The sequence below is a fragment of the Schistocerca americana genome, chromosome X (assembly GCF_021461395.2).
Source record: "Schistocerca americana isolate TAMUIC-IGC-003095 chromosome X, iqSchAmer2.1, whole genome shotgun sequence".
NCBI lineage: Eukaryota > Metazoa > Arthropoda > Insecta > Orthoptera > Acrididae > Schistocerca > Schistocerca americana.
Window position 1 is genome coordinate 948072047 of NC_060130.1, and position 25874 is coordinate 948097920.

At 38.5% G+C, this 25874-nt stretch overlaps 1 protein-coding gene across 2 annotated transcripts in view; it reads right to left on the reverse strand.

Annotated features, from left to right (window-relative positions):
• The window catches only part of LOC124555018 (LMBR1 domain-containing protein 2 homolog), a 107301-nt gene that overhangs the window by 79485 nt on the left and 1942 nt on the right, over positions 1-25874 (reverse strand). For both annotated transcript variants that reach the window (XM_047128764.1, XM_047128763.1), the window contains exon 2: positions 18298-18449. In XM_047128764.1, coding sequence (XP_046984720.1) covers positions 18298-18449 — 152 coding nt within the window. The remainder of the gene's footprint in view (positions 1-18297; positions 18450-25874) is intronic.

Genomic DNA, 25874 nt, shown 5'->3' on the forward strand with positions numbered 1-25874 from the left:
GCAGAAGAATCATTTTAAAGCATGGAGCACTCAATGTGTTGATCTCTGAGCATGGAAAAGTTTTCCAGTTGAGACTAATATAAGAGGCAACTTCAAGTTGTGACATCACATAAAGGATATCAACTGCTTACCACCCACAGACAAATAGTAACACAGAATGCTTTAATAAGATGTTGGGAGATAGGCTCTTGATGTACAGTCTTAGACATAAAACCTGGCTGCTGGCTGGCTGCCAACGAGACTATATCCAAATCATTCACTTAAGGTGCCAATAAAACCAGCTGCTCCTCAGAATTCCAAGTCCATCCACTAGAATGTGAAAGCATCATCTCCTGCTTGCAATATTACAGTGCTGTATCTGCACGTACACACGAAGCCCCGAGTTCAAGTCCACTCTTTCTTTTATCTTTACACCACATTTTGTCAATCTGCTGAAAGTATCAGTCTGATGGAACTTAAAAGACAATTTGCTTCACTTTCTAATCCAACAGTAACAGCAAAACATTTCTGCAAGAGAGCTCATCATTGCATCAAGGTCAGAACAGTTAATTCTTGAGTGTTTCCTCACCTTGCGGCAGCCACCAGCTGCCTGACGCCAGCTGCCATCGGACCAGCTAATCACAGCATGCCATAGTGCACCTTGGCACGTTTCTGCTATTGCATTGGTAATCATAAAATTACTTCATATTGTAATTCGATTTTCATGTGAAATAACTTCGATAAACAGAGTGATCACTGTACAGTAATACACTTAGGTTACTACGAGTGTATTTATCAAGTGTCACTTTCTAAGTTTAAGTTCTAGCATTTGTGTTACACTTAAATATTGGATTTTACATACTTGATCTTGTGGAAGTTGTTAAAGTTTTATAAAATAGGGTTGCAAGTGGAAAAAGGTATAAGATTTGTGACATATTGTTCCCTTTAGGTTTAATAGAGTAATTCAGGCAGTAGAGGCAGCTTGAAACATTTGTATCATATTTGGGGCGAGTGCTATCAGACAATTATATCATAACAGGATTTCCTTGTTTCAAGGCATGAATGATTTTCCACATTCAGTAACTCCTGATAATTGACACACAACTACAGTCTGTAAGAAGATGTCACCATTACTTCATTCACCACACAAATATAAAAAGCATTTCCTCTCAAGCTTAAAAAGAAACTTCTGGAGTGACTAATCCTCCTGATCCTCGATTATAGCGGTCCTATTCCTCAAGGACTTTCAGTGGTAAACCATTCACTCCAGGGTCTTTCCTACAAAGCTCGTTTAGGCAGAGCTCCAGTAGCTACTGGGACAAGTTTGGTCCTTTCCTGGTTTGAGGACACATATCAAAACTGACTCTCCCCCAAGTTGAGAAATTAGCTTGCCTGCCAAATCAACTTAAAACATTCAAGGAGGATTTCCTTTATGCTGCTTTCAAATGTTGAAGCACGCTGTACTGGATTTCACAGTGACCAGGTTCAGTATCGTGCCTCAGACAGTGCCAAATTCAGCTTCCACATGGAGAAGGGGCATTTTTAAAACTCAGAATTGTTGTATCTGAACTCCAACTTTGCCCTTGCAACATTCATGCAGTAGTGGTGGAACGCCAGATCCTGGCTGGCATCGGTAGTAGTTGCTGCAAAATGCTCTGTCATTGTTTGGGCAATATCTCCTGGCACTGTTTGAAGACACCCATGTTTCAGCACTACTGCTATCAGTAAACAACTGCATTTACCGGAAATCCTCCTGATGGATTCCCATACTTTAGTAGAACAAGAGTAACAGTTGATAGAGACCAGGAATGCTTGCCAGTGACATTTCCCCCCCCTCCCCCCTCTCCTTAATTATGTGTTGAGTGTTACCTCCTGCAACTACAAAGGCTGTGAGGTTGTCTGCCAATGGGCAGCATTTGAACTGTCATAGAGCCACATGTCTGACCCAGATTGCTGAACAACACTCATTGGTCCGTCAAGGTCCAGGTTGCCTTCTAAGGAGACCTGAGGACTTTGGGATAATGGAGAACTCATGTGACATGGTCCACCCTTTCCTGAACACTGCCATTGTGTTCAAACACAGCCAGCTGGCTGAACAGTGTCCATGCATTTTGGCAGCTTCCTTCCAACTAATGCTTCATCTGCCAGGTGAACCCACAGTGAGAATCATCTAGTAGCAGCTGAGAAATGAGTGTCATTGACTGTTTTGAGGATACACAGCTCCCAAGACATCACAAGGCTCTCCAAAACTTGACACCTTGGGTAAACAGTGTTCGAGCCCCATAACATTTGTACACTATGGGCATTTAAGTTGCCCCCTAGGAGAAATGGGCAGAGGAGTTGTTCTGTAAGGCCTGTGAGAGCCTTACAGTCTGTCGCAACCTGTGGAGGTAAATACAGTGAGCACCGTGATCTGCTGTCTCACATGAACTTCAATGGCTAGTGCTTGTAAGTTGATAATCAAGGGGAGAGCAGAGTAGTAGTGTGCATTATTGACACAGCAAGCCCTCCCTTTGCTCTGTCCATAGTCAGGTCACTCTTGTGGTCGAGGGTATAGCCCCGTAGCACAAGGGCATCAGTAGATTTACAATGTGTTTCTTGTAAACACAAGCACAGGGGGGTGCGCCTGTGCAAGAAGTTTCAGTTCCTCCACATGAGTCCTGAACCCATTCATGTTCCACTGTAGTATGGGAGCTATTTATCATGGGGGTTGTACTGAAGCAAAAGCTGTAGTGAATGTGGGAGGCAGCACGGCCTTATAGATCTTTTTGGCCTCCTCATACAGGATGCGCTTCATTGTTTTAATCTCCTCTATCTTCATTTCAGTCCCTTCCCCAACAAAGCATTGGGTTGGGGATGCAGAGCCACACATTTATGCAAAGGAAATCTGCCTTGACATGCTCTAGGTGTTTTGTGCTACTTAAGGTAAGGATACAGGAGTTGGATTTTACCAGATCCTCATCCAATCTTTTCATGATACTTTCCATGACAATGATAAATTCTTGAGCCCATTCCTCTTTCAGTACTTCTTTTGAAATCTTGACAAGAACTCTACAGGACACAACACTTCTGCTGCAGTTTAAGGCACTGTGGCACATTGCCTGACGCATTGAGCTTTCCAGGGGTTCGCCACTTGTTCGGGCAATAGAAGTGGTCCATTTCACTGACTGATATTAAAGTGCCAGACACACCCTCTAGACAACATTTCAACTGGCAGATTCCCCAGAGGTTGCCTGTTAACAACTGTTCCACCTCAACCGCCACACATCTCATCAGACTTTTTTTTTTTTACCATCCTCATGATCTGGGTAGCTAAGCCAAGATCTCCAGACCCTGTGACACACAATGTTCCACCACTATGCTGCGCGGTAGTTGCTGAAGTGTGCCCAGAGCTTATGGTTACAGAGGACTGGCATTTACCAATCCAAGGACTTTCGGGCAAGAACTCACATTGGTTGGAACTGATGATAACGCTTGTGTGTGAACATTTGTGATGTATGCTATTTTGACCATATCACACCTGCCTACAAACAATCATCATGACTATGTGCTGATAAGCATAGAGATTATCATACCCTGGGCTTGTGCTATTGTTTTCTCAATTATTGTACTCCCTCTTATTTATCTTCAACCCTTACACTACTATCTGAACAACACAGCAGAAGTATTTGTTCTCAACAACGTAAAACAATCTCTGTACCAGTACACAACACCAACACATCCTCTAAATCATTTTCTGTACAAAGAACCAGACTTTGGGACAATCTTCTTCAGAATATTAGAGAAATTAAAATATTTTCATGCTTCAAAAGGCAGTTACCTTGAACATCATCATTTTTCTCGCTCAGCATTCCAATGTAACATGAGTTATGATACCTTCGTGTTAACTTCTTAAGGTGAAATTAATGGCTGAACCCTAACAAAAGACACCTCCTCAAGCAACGAGCAGTGTGAACAGGTAATATTTTGCATCTGGTGGTACAAGAAGGGTGTTGTGCACTACAAACTCCTTCCCAGGTGTCTGTCCATTGCAGCTGGCATTTCTTGCCAACAACTGAAGCGCCTTTCCATCACAGTATAAGAAAAATGATCAACAAAACTGCATCATGTGTTGCTACTACATGATAATGTAATCTGCTAATTTCACAAACAAAACTATCTGGGGACAGTCTTCCCTCACATACTTATTCTACTGACCTTGCGCCCTCAAATATTTACCTTTCCTGCTTCTTATTGAATAACAGCCAAGAAAATTTCTTTTCATATAAAACTACACTTCAAACCTGGCTTGACAACACTTTTAACTCTAAACAAGTAGGTTTCTACAGGTGTGGACACAGTAAACTACACTGTTTAAGATAACGTTAGATAATATATTGTTGATGATTAATTTTGTCACTTATTTTTACCCTGTGTTCAATAAACTAATGGAAAAATGCTGTTAAAATATGCAGTGTACTAGTACAAGTGAATTATACCTTACTACTATAAGCTTACACTGAAACTGTTTTTTTAATAAAACAAAGAGTCGGTAACATGTGTATTCCTAAAATGGCACTAATTAGTAAAATATTATGCACTTTGGACTTGGAAATGGTCTGTTTTTAAGTGCTGTCCTGTGTCATACTGAGGTGAAGTCCATGGTTTCCATACTGGTAAAGGTTGCAACACGTATCAATTTGAACTGTCCTAGACCTCAGATTACGTTACACATCAGTCCATCAGACAACCACTATTTCGAGGGGAGGAGGAGGGGGGGGGGGGGGGGCAGCAATATCACAGTCTAGTTGAAAGTTTACATATTGTATCTTCTTTCCTTTCCATAATAAACTACTAAATAATACCAAAAGCTAATGCCAAGATAAAACATACTGATAGCATATTTATGCACCTACGTCACATTTCCCGACACTTTTTCCTTGTTTTCAGTCCTAAACTTGAGACATTTACTACTCTGAGTGTTAAATCTGCAGTATTTACGAGTTTGTGTGACAAGACAATGAAGTTTCCATAACATCACAGGTCTTGTGCAGTGGTTGTGATTTCTGGATGAATAAGTAAATAATGACTTGGAATCAAATGGGACAGTGATGCAGAAAACAATCTTCATTGGCCCATATTCTCTAGCATGTTCACACAATGGAACAAACAAGATTACAGTACATACTTCTGTTAAACTAATATGTGTGTCTCAGAATCTCTTAGAAAATGCAGAGGTAAATAAAAATATTCTGAAAACAGTTGGATGCAAACCTACAATCTGTGACACTATAAGTATGTGGCTACATCCACTACACTACCATAACCTTCTGAACTAATGTTCCTCATATAATATGATCCCTTAAAAGCCAATATGTTGGTAACTGATGATTATAACAAACAGTACTGAGAACAACATGTTTCTGATAAACCTTCAATGCACCACTGCCTTGAAACGGCATATTTTCATAACACACAAGGAAAATCTGAAAACAATGAAATGCAATAATTCTTTAACTGTCAATACGACTTTTCCAGTCATTTTGTTACATTAAATCATACCAATATTAGTGTATTTTCGAGAGATCTTTGTTGTGCTTGTGCTTTGAGACAGTATTTATTCATAAGGTGTTAGTTATAAAATAAACTCCACCAAATATAGGCTTCAACTTGTTAGGGCAAAAACCAATATGGTGTCTCCCAAATTCTGCTTGTGACCTTACTAGCCTCAAAACCATAAACTGATAATCTAGTGTCAAACCTAAAGTGAAAATCACTGAGATTATTCAATGGGAATGACAAGAAAATATCAAGTGAATTTAGCAGGATACTTCTGTTCCGTCCAGGAAGAAACTTGATGGCCACAGAGTTGCCAAACATACTCTGGCTAGTTGCCAAATATCTATGTGCTACTAGTAGGAAGAACTTGTTTCACAAGCTGATGTATTCCTTGAGTGGGCTTGGGAGTGACTTCCAGCTTGCGTCTCAAACACACAACCACTGAGGGATGTACTACCAAAAGTATATGTCATCAAGTTTTATTCTTTTTCCTGTAACAAGGTTTAGGGATTAGAACTTAGCCACAAATAATTCTCTGCTGTGGCAATTGAAAAGTAAACACTGTAAATCAATAATTGTCACAACTATTTTTGTCTTTCTGTCTTAAGTATATTGAAAACTGAAATACTCCTCCACCAGACATGATTCACATTTTTGGAATGTCACCAGTGGTTACACTGTAAACATTACGAGCAGGCAAAATGTCTTTTGACCATTATAAACATAGAAAACATTTTCTTAAGAACATTGTCATTAGCACTATCCGCAAAAGACAATAATTCAGCAAGATCGCAAAACATGGACATCTGGAGAGAGACTTCATAAGCTACGAACAACAAAGTTCTAAATCAAGAACATCTACTGTGCAAGAAAACCATTAGAAAAAGGTGAAGAGAAAATGAAACCAGTGAATGTGTCTTACAACTTTCTGCTAACATGAAAGGAGAATCAACTATCAGAATGTGCAACAAGGAACACAAAATGCTGACAGTAAATGTCTAGAGTAAGTCACCCTTAACTAAAACAGTCATTCAGATTATAAATGCTGAAAGAACAACAAGTATCATCTACTCATAATAATTACAGTATAACTGCTGTTGATGCCATGAGAATACCAGCAAAAAGCATCTATATTTAAGAGCTTTTCAACCTGCAGTATCCTTATGACAGGGAGAACCATAAATAACTACAGGTTCATCAGCCTTAGCTTGAGGCCCATTTTCTATATAGCACCTCACAGTCAGCACATAGTATTACTAATTTAATCCCTGATGGTGTCATATGAATGACACATCTACGCTACCTCAATCTCAATTAGAGAAATGTCAAAGTTCTACAATTTGCAGAGACCATCCCTGCTCTCATGATTCCGATGTCAAACTATCACTACTTTCTTTTCACAGTAGTCACTGTTAGCCAGATTATAACCCAGACTTCATTTCTGCCTGTGAAAGAACTGATAAGTGTGTGAACAGAATCAACACCCCTGCACCCCACACACAACACGGATTCATTATATGCCAGTTAATCTTTCTACTAATGAGTTAATTTCTTTCACAGCAGACTGTCACATCATTGTGAAGGTGATAAACAAGTGTTATGGCCTACCACACAATCAGTCACACCCACTGCCTCCCCCTTCCCCCACACCATCTGTGTACACCTCTGGACACAGATTAATATCTACTTTATCAGCTTCATATTGTCAGCTTTTCTGCTGTTGCTCCAGTGTGGCAATCATCCTATTTTTCTGTTCTTCTAGCTCCATTATTCAAAAACTAGTGAAAATAAGCAACAAAAGTGTCTATCAAATAATAATACAGTAACACTTATAGATGAACTACCTATAAGGGGCAGTCAAATGAAAGCAAGAGAGATGGAAAAATGTACATAAACTGTTTATTATTCCAAAAGTAATAACCATAACTATTAATACATTTACCCTACTGTGTGACAAGACGGTCACTGCCTTCATGGAGAAATGTTTGTGGTTGCCTACAGAACCACGATTGTACCCAGGCACGCACCTCTTCGTCAGAAGCAAATCAATGGTCACAAGTGCCTTTTTTCAGGGCTACAAAAATATGGAAACCGCAAGGGGAGAGATGAGGACTGTATGAAACTGTGTAAGGGCAAACTAGCAAAACTCCTGCGGCAAAGTCTAAAACCTTGGCAACAGGCAGACGGACCTAGGTACAATCACGTTTCCGTAGACAACTGCAAACATTTTTTCATGAGACATTGACTGTCTTGTCTCTCAGTGGGATACATGCATTAACAGTTATGGTGACTACTTTTGAAGTAATAAACAGTTTACTTACTTTTTTCCATCCATCTCTTTTTCATTTGTGTGTCCCTTATGCAGGGTGTATGTTATAACTTGGAACAACTGAAAATATCAAAAAATATGTATCACAAGGAAAAAATGTTTCAGATGGAAAATTAATATTTTCAATTGGGACATCTGTCTGCACTAAAAATGGCCACCCTATGAACCCTCCGATGGGGGGAGCTGACTTATTCTCAAATGCAAACATTCTTTTTTATGGCATATTCAGACTCCATGCCAAAAAAAATACCTAGGGTTTGCCAAAAACTATTCTTTTCCATTGTTGTAGGTAGCACTGTAATTGAAAAAAATTAAAGTGTTAAAAAAAAAAAAAAAACTGACTCATTTGATTCTACATTGCATCTTCATTAAAAGTATGAACTTTTTGTTCTAAACAGTTGATATTATTGTTAAAAAATACATTTAGAATTGCCAAGTAAAACTTTTATGTCCAGTCATTTTAAAGTCTGGAAAACAAGCTTCTTTTAATAGTTTTTCGTTGCCTTCAGGATTGGTTTTGGTGAGACTGCGTACCACCAGGATACTTGATTTCAGTGAGTCCCTTTGAATTTCACCATCAGTGAGACTGATTTCAGTGTGTTCTGTCCAACCATTGTAACACTCATGCCAATTACAACATCATCTACTACAAATGAAAAAAAAATTATTTCAGATAAACCCCAGGTATTTTTGGCATGGAATCCAAATCTGCTCTAAAAAGGAGGTGGTTCCAGTTCAAAAACAAAAACCTGAACCACATATGGGGTGGGGGGGAGGGGGGAGTCTTGTTAGGGGGTAGACAGTTTAGCACATACATGTCTACTTTGAAAATATTAACTTTTCATCTTGAACATTTTTATCCTACAATGCATATTTTTCAAGATTTTTGTTGTTCCACATTAAAACAAACACCCTGTGTACAGACAATTAAAATCTACACAGCACTACAGTACAAACTCTAGGCTTTCTTAAGGTTCCAGTACTACATTTTTTTGTGGTCATTTTCATTTGCAGCACAGGGAGGAGAGGAGGGAGAGGAGGAGGAGGAGGAGGAGGAGGAGGAAGAAGTGGCTGACATTTGGAACAGACATTTCTCACAAAGTAAAAGATTGTAATTTACTCATAAAATAACCTTCTTGCAGTTGAAAAATAAAAATTTCTAATTCATTGACACTTATTATACAAGAACCATTCAGAACATTACATCCAAATTACAAGTAAATATCTAGGAAATTAGTAGAATAATTCAACATAGATCCTGAGAGTCCATAAACTATTACTGAGTTGCCAAACATTTTTCTGATTGCACATTCTCATTGGTGATCTGCATATTACCTATGTAATGACACATGCAGCTGCAAATAAAATTTCCATGAGACCTTAATGATGGAGTAATGTTAGAAAATGAAGTTAAATTTGGCCTGTGGACCTGTAATATGTATTTATACACAGTTTGGTCAAAAGAATAGAGCATAGCTGCAATTTTTAATGAAATAAGCAATTACTGTGAATCATACTACTCAACATAGCTTGCTTCACACTACCTTGGCCGGCCGAAGTGGCCGTGCGGTTAAAGGCGCTGCAGTCTGGAACCGCAAGACCGCTACGGTCGCAAGTTCGAATCCTGCCTCGGGCATGGATATTTGTGATGTCCTTAGGTTAATTAGGTTTAACTAGTTCTAAGTTCTAGGGGGCTAATGACCTCAGCAGTTGAGTCCCATAGTGCTCAGAGCCATTTGAACCATTTGAACACTATCTTGCCTGTTACATATGATTTTTGCACATGTAATTATTCTTTATGCACCTCATTTCATACACTATACTTTTACATACTATACAACAGGTTAGAAATTGATCACTTCACAGTTAAATCATGCACTGTTGTTTGCAAAATCCACTGCAAGGTCAATATGAAAACAACATCTCTTCTATTTGGCATCAGTTTGAATAATCTGACTTAATGAACATAATCCTCAAGTCATGAAGCGCTAATAATACAATTCTGACAACAGAGTTTACTGTGTTAATTACATCAATTCTGCAAATAACTGCATAGCAAATATTACTGTCTCAACAAAAACAATCAATTTTTGAAAATCTAATGTAATTGGAGAGAGAGGGAAAATCTATTCCCAAGCAGCAGCAGCAGCAGAACACATGTGCAAAGGTATTTACATTTGCAAGCTTCCTGAGCCAGTGGCTCCTTCATCTGACAGAAGGGTTGAATGGGAAGAAAGAGGGGTGAATGCCCTCTTCCTTCCCCTTCATCCCCTCTGCCAGGAGGAGGAGCTAAAGCTCACTAATCCTACAAACTTAAATAGCTTTATACATGTTTTCTCCTGCCGTTACTTGGTAAGTACATTTTTTTATCTTTCCAATTGCATTATATTTTCAGATATTACTGTCTGCTATGCTGCCGAAATGACAATCACTACATAGGTTCTATTTGTTACAGTTAGCTAAATAATCTGCTTGCTGCATTACTACTGTTCTGAAATACACTGACCATTAGCTGTGTGAATAAACAGATGCTGCAATCCAATTCACATTTATCTGACTTTGATTGCCACCACACAAAACAATGACTAAGAAAGTTTGTCAAATTATTCCTATATCATAATTTATTAGTTCATAGGCACTTTTTGTTGCTATTTTCGTTATTTTTAGAATTGGGGAGCTGGAAGGATGGAAACCTTGGATGTTTGCCACACAGAATATCTGACAACACAAACCTGGATAACTAGATATCAATCTGCACCAAGTGTCTTAATTTATGAAACATACACAACGTGAGCGGTGGAAAAGGGGGAGGTGTGGAGGGTGAGAGGGAGTGGATGTGAATGAGTGTGTGGTTGACTATAACACATTTATTGCCTTCACAATAAAGTGACAGTCTGCTGCAAAAGGAATTAAGCTGCTGGCAGAAAGATGCAAGCATAGGGCACTTTGCTGAGATTAACTGCCATATAATGAGTCTGTGTTGTGAGTGGGGTGCAGGGGTGTTGATGTTGTTCACTAACTCATCAGTACTTTCACAGGCAGAAATTAAGTCATGGCTACAATGTGGCTAACAATAACTATTGCAGAACCATCTGCCCAGCTGTACGGGACTTTCAGACACGCCTGAAAGGACACCACACATTCATATAATAGTAGTAGTAGTAGTAGTAGTAGTAGTAGTAGTAGCAGTAGTAGTAGTTTATTCATCCAGAGACAATTTACATTGCATGGATTTCGTCAAAAAATACATAGTATATACATACACACATATAGGGTGAACAATACTATACAAAATACAGATGTGCACAGTAGACTACACAACATCAGACCACAATGAAATAGCATGTACAACTTTGATTATTTACATTGATGTATGAGAAAGACTTTTTACATAGAATACACAGTTGATATTTAGATATAACACATACAATTCTAGCACTTTTGTACATATTATTTATTTAGATCATAGCAACAGTCAGATAAAAATTACTATTGGCACAGAGTACATAAATATAATTGTTTAGTATGAAGCTATTCCAGGTATTCTTTTACACTATAATAGCAGTTGGTCATTAAAAATTTGAATACTGCTTCTTTAAATGAAGACAATTTTTTTATTTCTTTTATCTTTACCAGTAGTTTGTTATACAATCTGCTTCCTTGTATGTTTGTTTGTTTCTGCGCCAAAGCTTTGGTAACTCTTTTTATATGAATGTCATTGCACTTTCTTGTGTTTTAAGTATGTAGATCCGAGTTAAATTGGAAATTGTTAATATTTCGTTTTACATTAATTACGCTTTTCTGTATATAGAGGCACGGTAGGGGTAGAATATTCAGCTGTTTAAATAATTGCTTTGAAGGAGTTAGCCTTGAACTGTTTGTAATTATTCTAACAGCTCGTTTTTGTAGAGTGAAGATGGTTTTTAGATTTTTCTTACTATGACCCCAGAAGATGAGGCAATAGGTAATAGCAGAATGTATATAAGCAAAGTAAACAGCTCTGCTACATTCCCTACTACATACAAAGCTAATAAGGTGTAAAGCAAAGCAAGCAGAGCTTAACTTATGCGAGAGATACAGGATATGGGATTTCCAGTCAAAATGTTCATCTATATGTACACCTAAGAATTTTGTGGTAGCAACTCTCACAATTTCTTTATTTTGTATTCTGAGATCTAGATCAGAGTGTGACTTTGCTTTCCTGTAATGGATACAATTAGTTTTAGAGATATTTATGGTCAATTTGTTCACTTCAAACCAATTTTGCAAATATTCTATAACTCTGGTTGCAGATGTTGGCAATACCCGATTTATGTCAGTTACTACAATGTTTGTGTCATCCGCAGACAGGGTTATATGAGTACCATTTACTGGAATCTTGATATCATTTATGTAAAGAAGAAATAGGAGAGGTCCTAGAACACTCCCCTGCGGTACCCCTATTGGCACAGTCTGAATATCCGATCTGTAAACAATACTTTGGTTTTTACTGTTTGTTGTTGCAATTTCTACTACCTGTTTCCTATTATGGAGATATGACTGAAACCACTTTTTAGCTACTCCTCGTATACCGACATATTCTAATTTGTCTAGCAGGATATCATGTTGGACAGTATCGAATGCCTTTGAGAGGTCCAAATTTATTCCTATTGTACTGTTGTTCTTATCTAGCCCTGTTACAATATTTTCAATGAATTGGGTGATGGCTGACTCTGTACTCATTCCTTTGCGAAAGCCGTGTTGGTTTACAGACAATAGATTGAATTTCTCGAGGTAATTTGTAATTCTGTTTTTCATGACTGTCTCTATTACTTTTGAAAATACCGATAATAAAGCTATTGGTCTGTAGTTTCCCACTTCATGTATATTGCCCTTTTTATACAATGGTTTTACTTTTGCAATTTTTAATCGTTGTGGAAAGACACCTTCTGAAAATGATATGTTTATGATGTGTGAGAGTGGGTCCGATATGACACTAGCACATCTCATCATGACTGAGCAAGGTATCTCGTCAATCCCTGAGGGCATTTTATTCTTCATTGTTTTTATTATTCGATTAACTTCCAATTTGTTCATGGGAGGTAGCAATAATGAATTAACACTTTGTTCTTCTGGGATTGATGTTCTACTAATCTTAGAACAATTTTTATGCAGATTGATTGGACTATTTATGAAGTAGTCATTAATGTAATTTGCTGAAGTAAGATTTCTGACTAGCACACCTTGATCATCTTTTAAAACAAAGTCATCTGGATTTCTAACATTTTTGCTTGGGCCTATTTCTTTTTTTACTACATTCCATATAGCTTTTGATTTTTTTGCTGACCCAGCAATTACACTGTCATTGTGCATTGTCTTGGCTTTTTTGATCACCTTCCTGTAAATTTTCTTGTATGTCTTAACATAATCTGTGAAGTGTTCATCTTTGTTATCTTTTTTGAGTTGACTGATATGTTTTAGTGTTTGACTAGATACTCTAATAGCAGGTGTTATCCACTGGCTTGTGTTCCTAGGCATGACATTGATCTTTGTGAGCTTTTTTGGGAAACACATCTCAAATAGGGACATGAATGTACTAGAAAAAGCATTGAAAGATTCCTCGGTTGTTGTTTGTGCAAAGACATCTTCCCAGGTTTCATTAGCTAACAACTGGATGAAAGTATTTACTTTTTCTGTATAGAAGTGCCTTTTGTATCCCCACTTATAATTTACTGCCTTGGGGATAGAGTAATTCATGTATGTTAATAGTGTATTGTGATCCGAAAGACCTAAGTTTACGTTTAGTGGCTCAGTGATACCATTCTCCATATTTGAGAAAATATTGTCTAAAAGAGAAGATGACAGTTCTGTTATTCTGGTGGCATCTATAAAGAGTGGTTTCATGTGGAAGCTGCTGAGTATACTCAAAAGCTGTCTTTTTTCATCACTTTCAATTAACAGGTTAATATTAAAATCTCCACATAAAAATAATTTCACTTCATTACTATAAAAAGTGTTTAATGCTGCTTCTATTTTTTTGAAGAATATGTTTTTGTCACCCAGTGGAGATCTATATACTGTAATGACAACTAGTTTTTCACTCTTCTCCTCAGTTTTTAACTCTATGGCACATGATTCAAAATGTTTTTCTATATTTAGATGGTCCAATTCTGTTTTCACTTTTAACTGCAGTCCTACTCTAGAGTAAATGCATACCCCACCATTTTTAAAAACACTTCGGCAATAATGTGTTGCTAAATTAAACTTGCTTATATTTATGAGACTTAATTCACTAGCCTTGCACCAGTGTTCGGATAAACAAATACAAGAGACATCAGCAAGATTATTTAAAGCTACTTCTGGATCTAGTACTTTGTTTCTGAGGCATTGAATATTCTGACACATTATCCTGACTGTTTTGAAAGTATTTTTTCTTTTGTCATTGCCTGGTAATGTGCTGCTTTTTCCATAGTAGTTGTGACTTATCTGCAAATTTTCTTGCTGATTTGTCACAATCTTTTCCATTTCTTTGTCTGAGGCCATAGAAAATCCTTATTTAATGATGTAGATGTACCTTGTCTTTGACTCCTCCTTAGGCAGTGTTGTGTTGCTGCAACTGTTGTTGATGGTTTTGTTGCTGCTGCTACTGTTGTTGTTGGTTCAGTTGCTGCTGCTGTTGTTGCTGCTGGTGCTTCTGTGGCTGGAGGTGGTGGTGGTGGTGGTGGTGGTGGTGGTGGTGGTAGTGGTAGTGGTAGTGGATGTGGTGGTGGTGCTGACAGGATTCTTCGTGCTGTTGCTGCCTTTGATTCTTTTATTGGCACTATTTCTGTTGGTGGTGGATCTGTTGTTGTAGTATCTGTTGGTTTTGCCCTGTAATTGCTGATGCCTGTGGTTTCCTTCCTCTTTCCTGCCAGTGACTGTAGTGGAACTGCTACAGTTGTTGACACCATTTCTGCTTCTGTCGCTTGTGCTGCTGCTGTTATTGGTCTTGTTGCTTGAGCTGGTTCAGATGTTGCTTGTTTTGCTGGTGCTGCAGTTGTTACTGAATTTGATCGTGATGCTGTAGCAATTTGTGGTTCTGCAGCTGCTTTAGTTGTTGTCTACAAGACAGATTCACTTCCTCCGTGGTTGCTTCCAGTAATGTATTGGTAGTTCATTACAATGGCTGGTACTCACTCATAGATACTTTGTTTTTTATGTGGTTCTAACGTTTCGTAAATTGCGTTGCACAGAGATGACTTGCCTCTTCTATTCAGGTGCATCCCATGTTTTGTAAAGCTGCATCTATCCAGGAAATCAATTGATAGAAATCTTATGTTTGGGTACACTTTACCCGCTGTTTGTATCTGTTTATTTGCTTCCTTACTTAATTCGCCTAGATTGGCAATGGATCCACCTTCTTCAGTGTGGATGCACAAATATGTCTGACGTCCTGTGGGAATCTCAGAGTAGCAAGCATGGAGGAAATGGACAGAGACTGTAGATAGGTGGCACTCAGTGGGAAATGGATCAGCCATGAGGAATGCTGAGATGGTACATGCAGATATGATAACACAGTGACTAACATGGCTGCCTAGTACGCAATTTTGAGTCCTGTGAAGTTGTTCCATACACAAATCATTACTAATCTCATCTGTATCAGTATGATTTATCTGTCCTATGGGCAAAAGGGAGAGACACATGTTGCATCTCTTTGCTAGCTCTGAGGTTACAGGATTACACTGTAAAGTTATTGCTGCATTAACTCTCAGTTCCAGACTCAACAGAGGCCAGTCTTCTATCTATTCTGTGACAGAGCTACAAGCACTCGGATCAAAAATCAATAAGAAAATCTTAAGTAAATTTCTCCATCATAAGGCACATCTCTATCTCCAGCACCTCATAGTGTAAAAACAAAAAACTTATGATACTCATACCTAATAATACCTTTATCTGATTCTGGTGACAATTTTTGGTTTTTGTGAATACACAATTTCATACATAAATTGTGCCACCGAATAATTTAGTAAATGGCTTCTTACGCATCTACTCCAACTCCCAAATGTCCACGCTACTTGAGTATGGAACACAACAGCACACTAACACAGACCACTTCGAAGTTCAAAGTGTATAATATCTTACTAATTAGTGCCTTTTAGGTACGCTTGTGTTACAGATACATCATGTTTTACTAAAAAACAGTTCCCTTGTAATGCTAGTGTGGTAAATTCTCTTCCATTTGTATTAGTATAATGCATATTTTAACAGTGTTTTTCTGTTCGTTTACTGAACGTAACAGCAAATGTAAGAGAAAAATTAATCCTACACTTTCATCAGATTCAAGTATGCAAAATCAAATACATAACTGCAAGACAAATGCTAGAACTTAAATTAAGAAAATGACATTTGATAAATACACTCATACTAACCTATGCGTATTGTGTCACTGCACAGTGTTAATTCAGTGTTTCAAAGTTATTTCACAAAGAAATGGAACTACAGTAAGAAAAAACTTTATGCTTACCAATGTGAGGGCAGAAATGGGCCCAATTTGCACTACAGCACACCGCAATCACGCGGTCTAATGGAGGCTGGCATCAGGCAGCCAGTGGCCACTGTAGGGCTAGGAAACAGTTGAGCATAAACAGTTCTGATCATGATGCAGCCATGAGCTCTTTCACGGAAATGTTTTGCTATTACTGATTGGTGAGAAAGTGAAGCAAATTACCTTTAAGATTCCATCACATTGATAGTTTTAGCAGACAGCGGGAAGACATGTGCCTGAACTTAAAGCACCACATAGGGGGAGGGACATATGGTTTAACATCACAGTGGTAAACCATCACCTTGACCTTCGCAGGCAATGAATCACCCTCAAAAGCCAAGATGAAGGCACCGGTAGCAACCATGTTGTCTTTGGGTCCCCTGTAAATGCGCCGGTTGAAATGAACACCCAGTCATTCTAAATTGTAATGGAGCTCTTCGTCAGACTGCAAGAGGAGATCACAATGGAAAATGATCCCCTGGACCATGTTGAGGCTTTTATGGGGAGTGACAGAAACAGAAATATCACCCAGCTTGTCACAGGCAAGTAACGCTCGGGATTGGGCTGGAGATACTGCCTGAATCAAGACTGCGCTGTTACGCATCTTGGACAACGCTGTTACTTCTCCAAACTTATCCTCAAGGTGTTCAATGAAAAACTGAGGCTTCGTAGGTAGAAAGGAGTCCCCATCAGTTCTGCTACAGACTAAAAACCAAGGTGAATATGGCTCTCTCCATTCGGTAGCCCTATGTTCCTCCCATGGTGTAGCGAGGGAGGGAAACAATTACGGTCATACCTGTCGGAATTGCATTCAATCTTGTCCTTCTCAGAGACTGCTTATGCCGTACGGTCACCAGCAAGAGATGAGTTAGTCCGCTTCATTGCAGGTCATCTGCCCTGATGCCACCCACTTCAATCAGGGGCTCTCCCCACAGGCGCCAACCAGCCAAAGCAAAGGCCATCTGGCATGATGGCTGTTGCCAGGAGTCCTTATGCCCCAGGGAGACAGGCATCTACTCCCTGGCATATGTGGGGAGCTTACAGCTCAGACATCAGCAGTGCGATCCCTGTGTTGTCAGGGGGCTACCACCAAATGGGTACATGACAGCTCCACCACAACGGACTAGCTACCATGCTGGATATTGGATGCAGAGAAATCTAATATTTTCATGGAGGCAAAAGAGGATAGGAGACAATGGAGGAAGATGACATACTCCGGAAAGTGTCCTTGCCCAAATAGTTGAATCGCAGGTGGAGATGCAAGGCAATGACAAGAGATTCAGGAGATCGAATCTAAGGGCACTATGGATAACTCGTGCACCACATAAGGCATCCTTCCCCATATGGTCCACACTTCTGTAAAATTTTGAAAGTGGCAAGTCAAACCATAGAATGGGACCTGAACTCGTAGGGCTGCAAAGAGAGAGACTCCTTTTAGTCGCCTCTTATGACAGGCAGGAATACCTCGGGCCTATTCTAACCCCCGGACCCCAAGGGGGGGGGGAGGGGGGGGGGGTTTGCTTGCTAGTGGCCATCAGTTCAAACCCGACCACTAGTAGTTATTTGTTATTTAGTATTTATCATTTCTGGAAGGTTTTCAAAGTTTCTTATGTTTGTAAAGAATGGAATATTCAATGCTTGTATAAATAGCAGCAATCTCCATCCAAGAGACCAGTTCTGTTCAGGCTGTATGTTGGTATTTGTAATAAATGTGCTTTCAGGGCTAGGTGGTGTACTTAATTGAAAACCATGCTTTTGGATTTGGGCTTGATTCTGGTTACAATGTGACAATAACTACTACACATCCCCACTTTTATGTTAGTGGATGTCATTTTACACAAGAAGTTCATTGCTATCCATGTCACTGCAGTTACCCACAACTTATCCACAATCACGGTTTTGCAAATTTGAATGTGAATTCTCAGTTTTACCACAGGAAGGCACTTACCATGTTAGGCACTGTGATGTCCAATAGACAATATGCCAGAGGTGTAAATACAGATCGTTTCCAACATAGCTCCATGGTTCACGACAGACTGTAGAAGTAGTATTTTCAGATTCTGTGACATTATTCTTTTTCAAGCATTGTCTGTACACAGTCTGAAATAAAAACAAAAACATCAACCCCTCCAGGAAACATCAGCATTTTATGATTACAATGTGGTATTTCTCAAAAAATTCGTGTGTGTGTGTGTGTGTGTGTGTGTGTGCGTGTGCGTGTGTGTGTGTGTGTGTGGGCGCGCGCACGCTAAGAGAGAAGAGAAAACACATGCAACAGATAATGAAATGGACTAAATCTCGAAAGCAGTTAAAATGTGTTATTTTATAACCATCACTTTTTTTATTCATGTTTTGACGCCCAGCAATGTATTTAACAACCTCTTGACAGGTGATCATCAAGATCCATTCATGTGATGCACAGAGCAGCTGCAATATAGATTTAACATTCAGCTCAAAACAACCCGACATGTTGTGGACTAAATAGAGAAACAACAAATCAGAGTGGACGTACTCATAATTGAGCTCAAATTTTTACAGACTAACAGAATTTTTGCTATTGGATAGCCTTGCTCTGCTCGACATCTACGAAATTATTCATGTACAGACTGTAAATAATGATCCAGTGAAGTAGTAGCTGTGGTAGGATTTTTGATTGTCACGCATAGCTCATATTCCTAGGCATTTTAAATACTGCCCAATAGTGGTTTTTGTGGGCATCAAGTGCTACGTTACCTGTAAGCCAATATTTGCCCAGAAAATTTTCACAATTAGTTTCACAGCAGTCAAGTCATTTTCAAGGGCAGGTTGCATGCTAATAAGACAACATCCTGATTTAAGTTTTTAACAAGTTTCCTAAATCACTTCAGGCAAATGCCACAACCCGTTCCCTCCCCCATCACTGAGAAAGTTAGTCAGTGTTATATCTTTACTGTGCTCAGTATCAACATGTTATCAAGTTTTCACATTTTCTGTCTATCACAAGCCTGTGGTAGCTGATTATTCCTGAAAAAGTCACATAATTATCCCAGGATATGATCATTACATGCAGTTCTCTTACTGTCTCAAAGTCCAGATTCAGGGAAAGTGTAAAACTATAAATCTCTTAATACTGTATGATATATTACAGTACTTATATTTTGCTTGAATGGTTCTTGGGCATTTCCTCAGATGGTAACGTCTAAACTGCAAAATATTTCTAAGAGGCAGCTATTTATCATCTTCACGTGTGACATTGAAGGGTTCTTAGGCAATCCATCAGATGGTACTGTCAAAACTGCATAATATTTCCACTAGGTATCTGCCAGTCATCTTCAGTTATTAAAACAGGGAAGCCTCAAATAGCACAGCATTTATATTTTGTTTAGTACAGAATGTTCCTATGCCAGTTCCTAGTCATCTACTGTTCTTATTGGGCTGTTGCAGAAAATGGAAATGTTAAACTCTCATTTCCACCACACAATACCACATATTATTCTACATATTGTATAACTACAGGCTTAGTTTGCAGTAAAATTTTGGGCTGACTGGTGATGACAACTCCAGGAAAATTATTACACTGAAACAAATTTAGACAATGTCTCTGAAGCACTTTGTGATTTCCAGTTACAACATTTCCAAGTTTTTGATGGGACCTGGACATACCATGATGAGGCATTAAAGTCACATATATAAGAACACATTACAAGCTAAGCTGATGCATTTCGGAGCCGAAATATTGGCATACCTATCAATGTCATCTTCCATTCTGGTGTGTCACTGACTATGCATTGTTTTATTCAATGGAAGTTCTTAAGTTTGTGGGCATCAAGTGCTACATTACCTGTAAGCCAATATTTTACCCAGAAAATTTTCACAATAAGTTTCACAGCAGTCGAGTCATTTTCAAGGGCAGGTTGCACACTGATAAGACGAAATCCTGATTTAAGTTTTTAACAAGTTTCCTAAATCACTAGCGGGCAGTGTATTTCAATAAATTTAGACAGTATTGTGTATATTTTTGTTTAAATGATGTTGCTTTTATGCATCCAACACAGAAATGAGTGCATGAAGTTATTAAGTGGCACCGGTTGCAAGAAATTAGCAGAAGAAAAAAAGGTGTAGTGTAGAACAAACTGAAATTCGATAGATATAATGGGAGAAAATATGGAATCTTTGGCATCTGAAACTTTAAAGATGACAGGCAGTTCCAATTATGCTGACCCAAGTACAGAGATAATAGCACTTAGTTCACATGATACTGACAAACAGCACATGTATAATTGCTGATATTTGTTTTAGGGGCATAAGGCCATGGTCCAATGCATAATTCTGTGCCTATTGTTTCATCGTTTGATGCTGGAGACATCAGAGGCTTTAAGAAACTCAGAAAGCAGTTACAGACTCAATGCCTTCAGCATCAGAAGACAAAATGTTGGGGTGATAATTAGCCTTGGACTATGACCTTATGTTTACAAAACAAATAGGAGCAACTACACAAATACCGACCATGACAGCCTGCAGCATATGTAAAGTTTCGTAATAAACATATGAAACATAGTATTGGTCATTTCCAATTGAATTTACAGTAAGTGAGCACTGATTCACTTCTAAAAGTAATGAAAACAAAATGTGAAACATGCCAACAAGAGACATCTAGAATAAAATAAAAAAAAAATAGTTTTGAGAAATTTGAATCATTACAAACAAATATCTATATGACAGGAATCAGTGGAAGGACAACATGGTATAAAATGATTATTTTGATGATAAAGGCAATGAAAACCTCATAATTTGGTTCTGCTAAATTTTACAGAAGAAGCAAAGACCATTTCTTAAAAAACATGTAAAGTGATATAGTTAAAGTTGTTACATGTGTAACTATATAGTAGAAGCCTAGTTATTGACATATTAGAGAAATTCGTGCACTTTCAAATCTCTCTTTGATAAAGGAGTTACTAGTTACTTCCAGGATTTTCACAGACAATGGAGTTAAAAGGCTTTCATTACCTACCATTGATTTTATTAATTCTCCATGTGATGCATCACTTTTATGGTGAATTTTTAAGTTACTAGGAAGTAACCAGTATCTCATAACACATGAGAAGCACAGTCATGACAGAATAATCTAACAGGAAAGTCTTAGTGCACACTGTATTAAAAAGGTGGGAAAACTAAACTAGATACAACTCACAAATTCCTGGACAGAAATTCGTGATATTTTTCATGTGATTTTGCACTAGCTTATTTATTTCACCATTGAACAGCTGCACACAGACCTCGTCATTAAAGATACAGCTTATGCCCAGTTGGCCAAGGGCTTTTAGGGAAAAAAGATTGTGTTGAACTAACCACTGACAACAAGGTCTACATCTACAACTATATCTATATCCACACTCTGCAAGTCATTATACAGTGCATGATGGAAGGTACATTGTACCACTACTAGTCATTTTCCTTTGTTTTCCACTTGCAAACAGAGCAAGGTAAAAACAACTGTCTATATGCCTCCATACAAGCTCTAATTTCTCTTATGTTTGTGGTCCTTACACAAAATGTACATTGGCTGCAGTAGGGTAATTCTGCAGTCAGTTTCAAATGCCAGTTCTCTAAATTTTCCAAATCATTCCTTGAAAAGAGCATTGCCTTCTCTCCAGGGATTCCCATGTGAATTTAAAAAACATCTCCATAAGATCTGTGTGTTGATTGCACTGAAGAATGGAATACAATTTGTTGGCTTTGAACAATGATGTCATATCCAAGCCAAAGATAGCTTTTTTTTAATGAAGTGTAAATATAAATGAATGAATTTAGCCTCAAACTGAGGATTTTGTGTTTGTTTTGGGTTTTATAGGTCATCACTTGAATTGATAGTGAGTGTTTGCAGTCTGATAAGTTCTCATTTGAAATTTTGTTCTGTGTTTTGCATAATTTTAAGATATATTTTATTCATTATTAGGTATGGATTTATCTGTACATATGAATAAGGATGACTTGTCTGCTGCTTTGGGTGTCGACAAGTATGTACAATTAAGTTTCTATAGTTGTCTGGTTTATTTTCCCGAGTTTGATTGGTGCCATGAGTGTGGGCAAAATATGAAAACAATGTGTGTGTCATAGCAGCATACTGCTGGTTCGTATCTTTGTGGGTGTAGCCGTGACAAATCATGGCCCCCAATTGGAAGAGGAACATGGTTCGGAAAGTCTAAGCTGGTCCTGAAAGACATTATGATGATCACATACGGTTGGAGTATGTATTACACTGTGTGACTGTTGTTCATGAGTGTCATGTTAGTGAGTGTACTGTAATAGAATGCAATTTGTCATGAAGTCTGTAGGAAGTATTTGAAGTGTAGTAAGTCTTTTGGTGGGAGGTTTCATCCTACAAATTAACAAGCTAGCTTTTGGAAAAACCAGGTATAATTGGAGGAAAGGGGGAGGAAGGGGGGGGGGGGGGGAAGGGACAGGTGAGAGGGGGGGGGGGGGGGGGAGGGGGAGAAAGTGTTGGTTAATTTATTTGAGGAACATATTGCTGAGGTCTCTGTTGATCCATCATGGACATGGGACATCAGCTGGTTACATAATTGCCAATATCAATGAAGTTCTCCAACAGCTCTGTAACTGAGGTGTTCATTTATTTTATTTTGAAGGCTACCAGTTTCGGCATTCCACTATGCCATCTTCAGGCCCCATATGCATCTCTCCAAATAAACCATAGTAGTGTTATATAGCGCCATAAATCCCTGGACGTCGTGAATTCAATTGTTTCACCAGTGCTTCATTCAAAGACTTGAGAGCAACTCTAAGTAGATTTGCTATCAAGTCTTTGAATGGAGCACTGGTCAAACAAGTGAACTCACAACATCCAGGGATTTCTGGCACTATATGAAATTGATGTTTATTTGGAGATATGCACATGCGGCCTGAAGATGGCATTGTGGAATGCTGAAACTGGTAGCCTTCAAAATAAAATAAATGAACACCTCAGTACACAGCTGCCGGAGAATTTCATTGATTCATTGATACTGACAATATTGGTGAGGGGTTGACCATACTATCTGAAGAGTTTTCATCATACATGGATTTGGGGAGGTGGGGGTTTCATCATTTGGTAGTGAATCACATGATTAAATTTAAGAATTACCGTACTGGGACGTTTCCCTACACCATAGAGGGGTATTGGAGGGGGTGAGGGAACATCAAATCTGTTGCGGGGAGGGGGAACAACTGTTTTCAACATTACAGGGGCATTTAGATGAACATTCTTGAGAAGTGCAGTGTAACCAGATATATACTGTCCATTTAATTGTTTTCTTAATGCTGGTGCTGAAATGTATGCATCTGAAGTTGTTAGCTAAATTATTGCTAGGTTGGGGACGTGAGAGGCTTCATGGTAATTAGGGAGGGGGAGTGATTTTGTTACTGTCAGTGGTTCGCGACTTCCCAACACAGTATTATGACATAACTCTGCATCTTTAGCAGGTTTTCCCGCAACATCTGATGAAGATGCTGAGTTATGATGTCGAAATATTATGTTGGGAAGACGCAGACCACTGGGCAGTGCACCCAATTCCACAAGATGACACAGAATCAGCAGGAAAGTTTAAGAAATTACTTTCAGTTTTTATGATGCTTTTTGTGATATTGGTGTTACACAGTTTTATGTTATTATTGGATTTGTTAGTATTCATTTTTATGCTATAGGTATGTAGTTGAATGTCATGTACTGTAGGCACGTATGTTTATTCCTTCATACTATGGCTCTAATAATTTTGGTTTCCTTTTATTTGTTCATGGTATGTAGTTCAACAAGTGGTGGATATATTGTTAATTTTGTTCAGTGTGAAACTTTTATCATCATTTGACCCATGTAGGTCAACTGAAGAACAAGATACCAATATTTGGTTTGCTGGTTTTTCAGCCATGAGTAATTCTGGTTCAACTGAAGAACAGGATACTAATACTCTACAGAAGAACTGATAACTGGGTGGTAGTCTTTCTGATGTAAAAGGCTGAACAGTGTTTACATAACAGCTGGCATGTGATGTATTGTTTCACAGATGGCTCTCCCTTTGATACTATTTATTTTGCCAGTTACACGGCTGGTATAGGTGGTGATAGGGGGGTGCATATGAGAAGTCTTGCAGCGGGTACAGTCACAGATGTAAAAGCCTTAGAGTAAGGAGAAGGATGCAGAAGGAGCGTAGTGTCTGACAAAGATATCGCAGAGATTGGGGGGGGGGGGAAGGGGGGGGGGACAAAAAGCAATTCTATGGGTGGCGGGCAAAATCTCAGATTGAATGGATCTCATTTCAGGGCATGATTTTAGCATGTCATGGACTTGTCGTGGTATCTGATTAATACAGTGAAGGCAAGAACAATACTGAGTGACACGTAGTGTGCTCTGAAGTTGTTTTTTGGAGGGATCAGCAGTACCAGGATTGAATGTGATGGCCCAGGAAATATGCTTTTGAACTAGGCTGGTAGGGTAATTATGTAAAGTGAATGCTAAAGTGACAATGGTAGTGTATTACTGTAAAGAGCCAGCATCAAAACAAATACATTTGTCTCAAATGCCAAGGCTGTATGGGAGGGAAAGTCTGAAATGCAAAGGATGGTAACTGTCAAAACTTAACTACTGTTGTTTGTTAGTAGGTTTAATGTGGACAGAAGTGTTTTGCTGGCCTTCGGTGAGTATGAGATCAGCATCAAGGAAAGTGGCATGGGATTTGGAACAGGACCATGTGAAATTTAATTGAGAGAAAGTATTTAGAGATTCCAGAAATTTTAACAGGTCAGTCTTTCCTTCTCATCTCATCCAGTAAGTTTCCACTGACACGAGGTTGAGGATGACTTTTCTGAACTGTATCCCTTTTTCCAAGCATCTCCAGTACTTTTCATTCCCCTGCAACTCTTCTCTGAAGGAGCCACTGGTTTTGAAAGCTTGTATAAGTTAAACTTTTGTGTGTGTTTTTTCTCCTGCTGCCGCTTGATGAGTAAATTTTTTTATCCGTCAAATTACATTACATTGTTGAAAACTGATTATTTTCATTGTTATATTACCCGTCAAAGTTCATTGTAAATAAACCATTACAGTTCAAATTGATCAGTGATGTACATAATTATAACACCAGAAGGAAAAAAAATGACATTCATTACTCTCCATTCAGGTTGTCATTAGCATAACAAGTGGTGCACAATGCTGCAACAAAAAGTTTTGGTCATTTACTCAGTGACATAAAATGTCTGACTGACAGCAAAGTAAAATTTAAGAGCAAACTGAGAAAATTTCTCCTTGACAACTCCTCCTATTCCGTAGAAGAATTTCTGTTACCGTAACATGTAGAAGGTGGTGGGTAGGAATTACTAACTCACACACCAAACTTAGGAATGTTCAGTATCTAACCATAACTTATATACAAATTAATTTGTGATGTGAATGTAAAATGACTCACTCCACATCATTACAATCTATAGTGCAAAATGATCGATGAAACATGTAACTAACTTCACATGGAAGCCATATTGTTATGATCACCTATTCAAAGT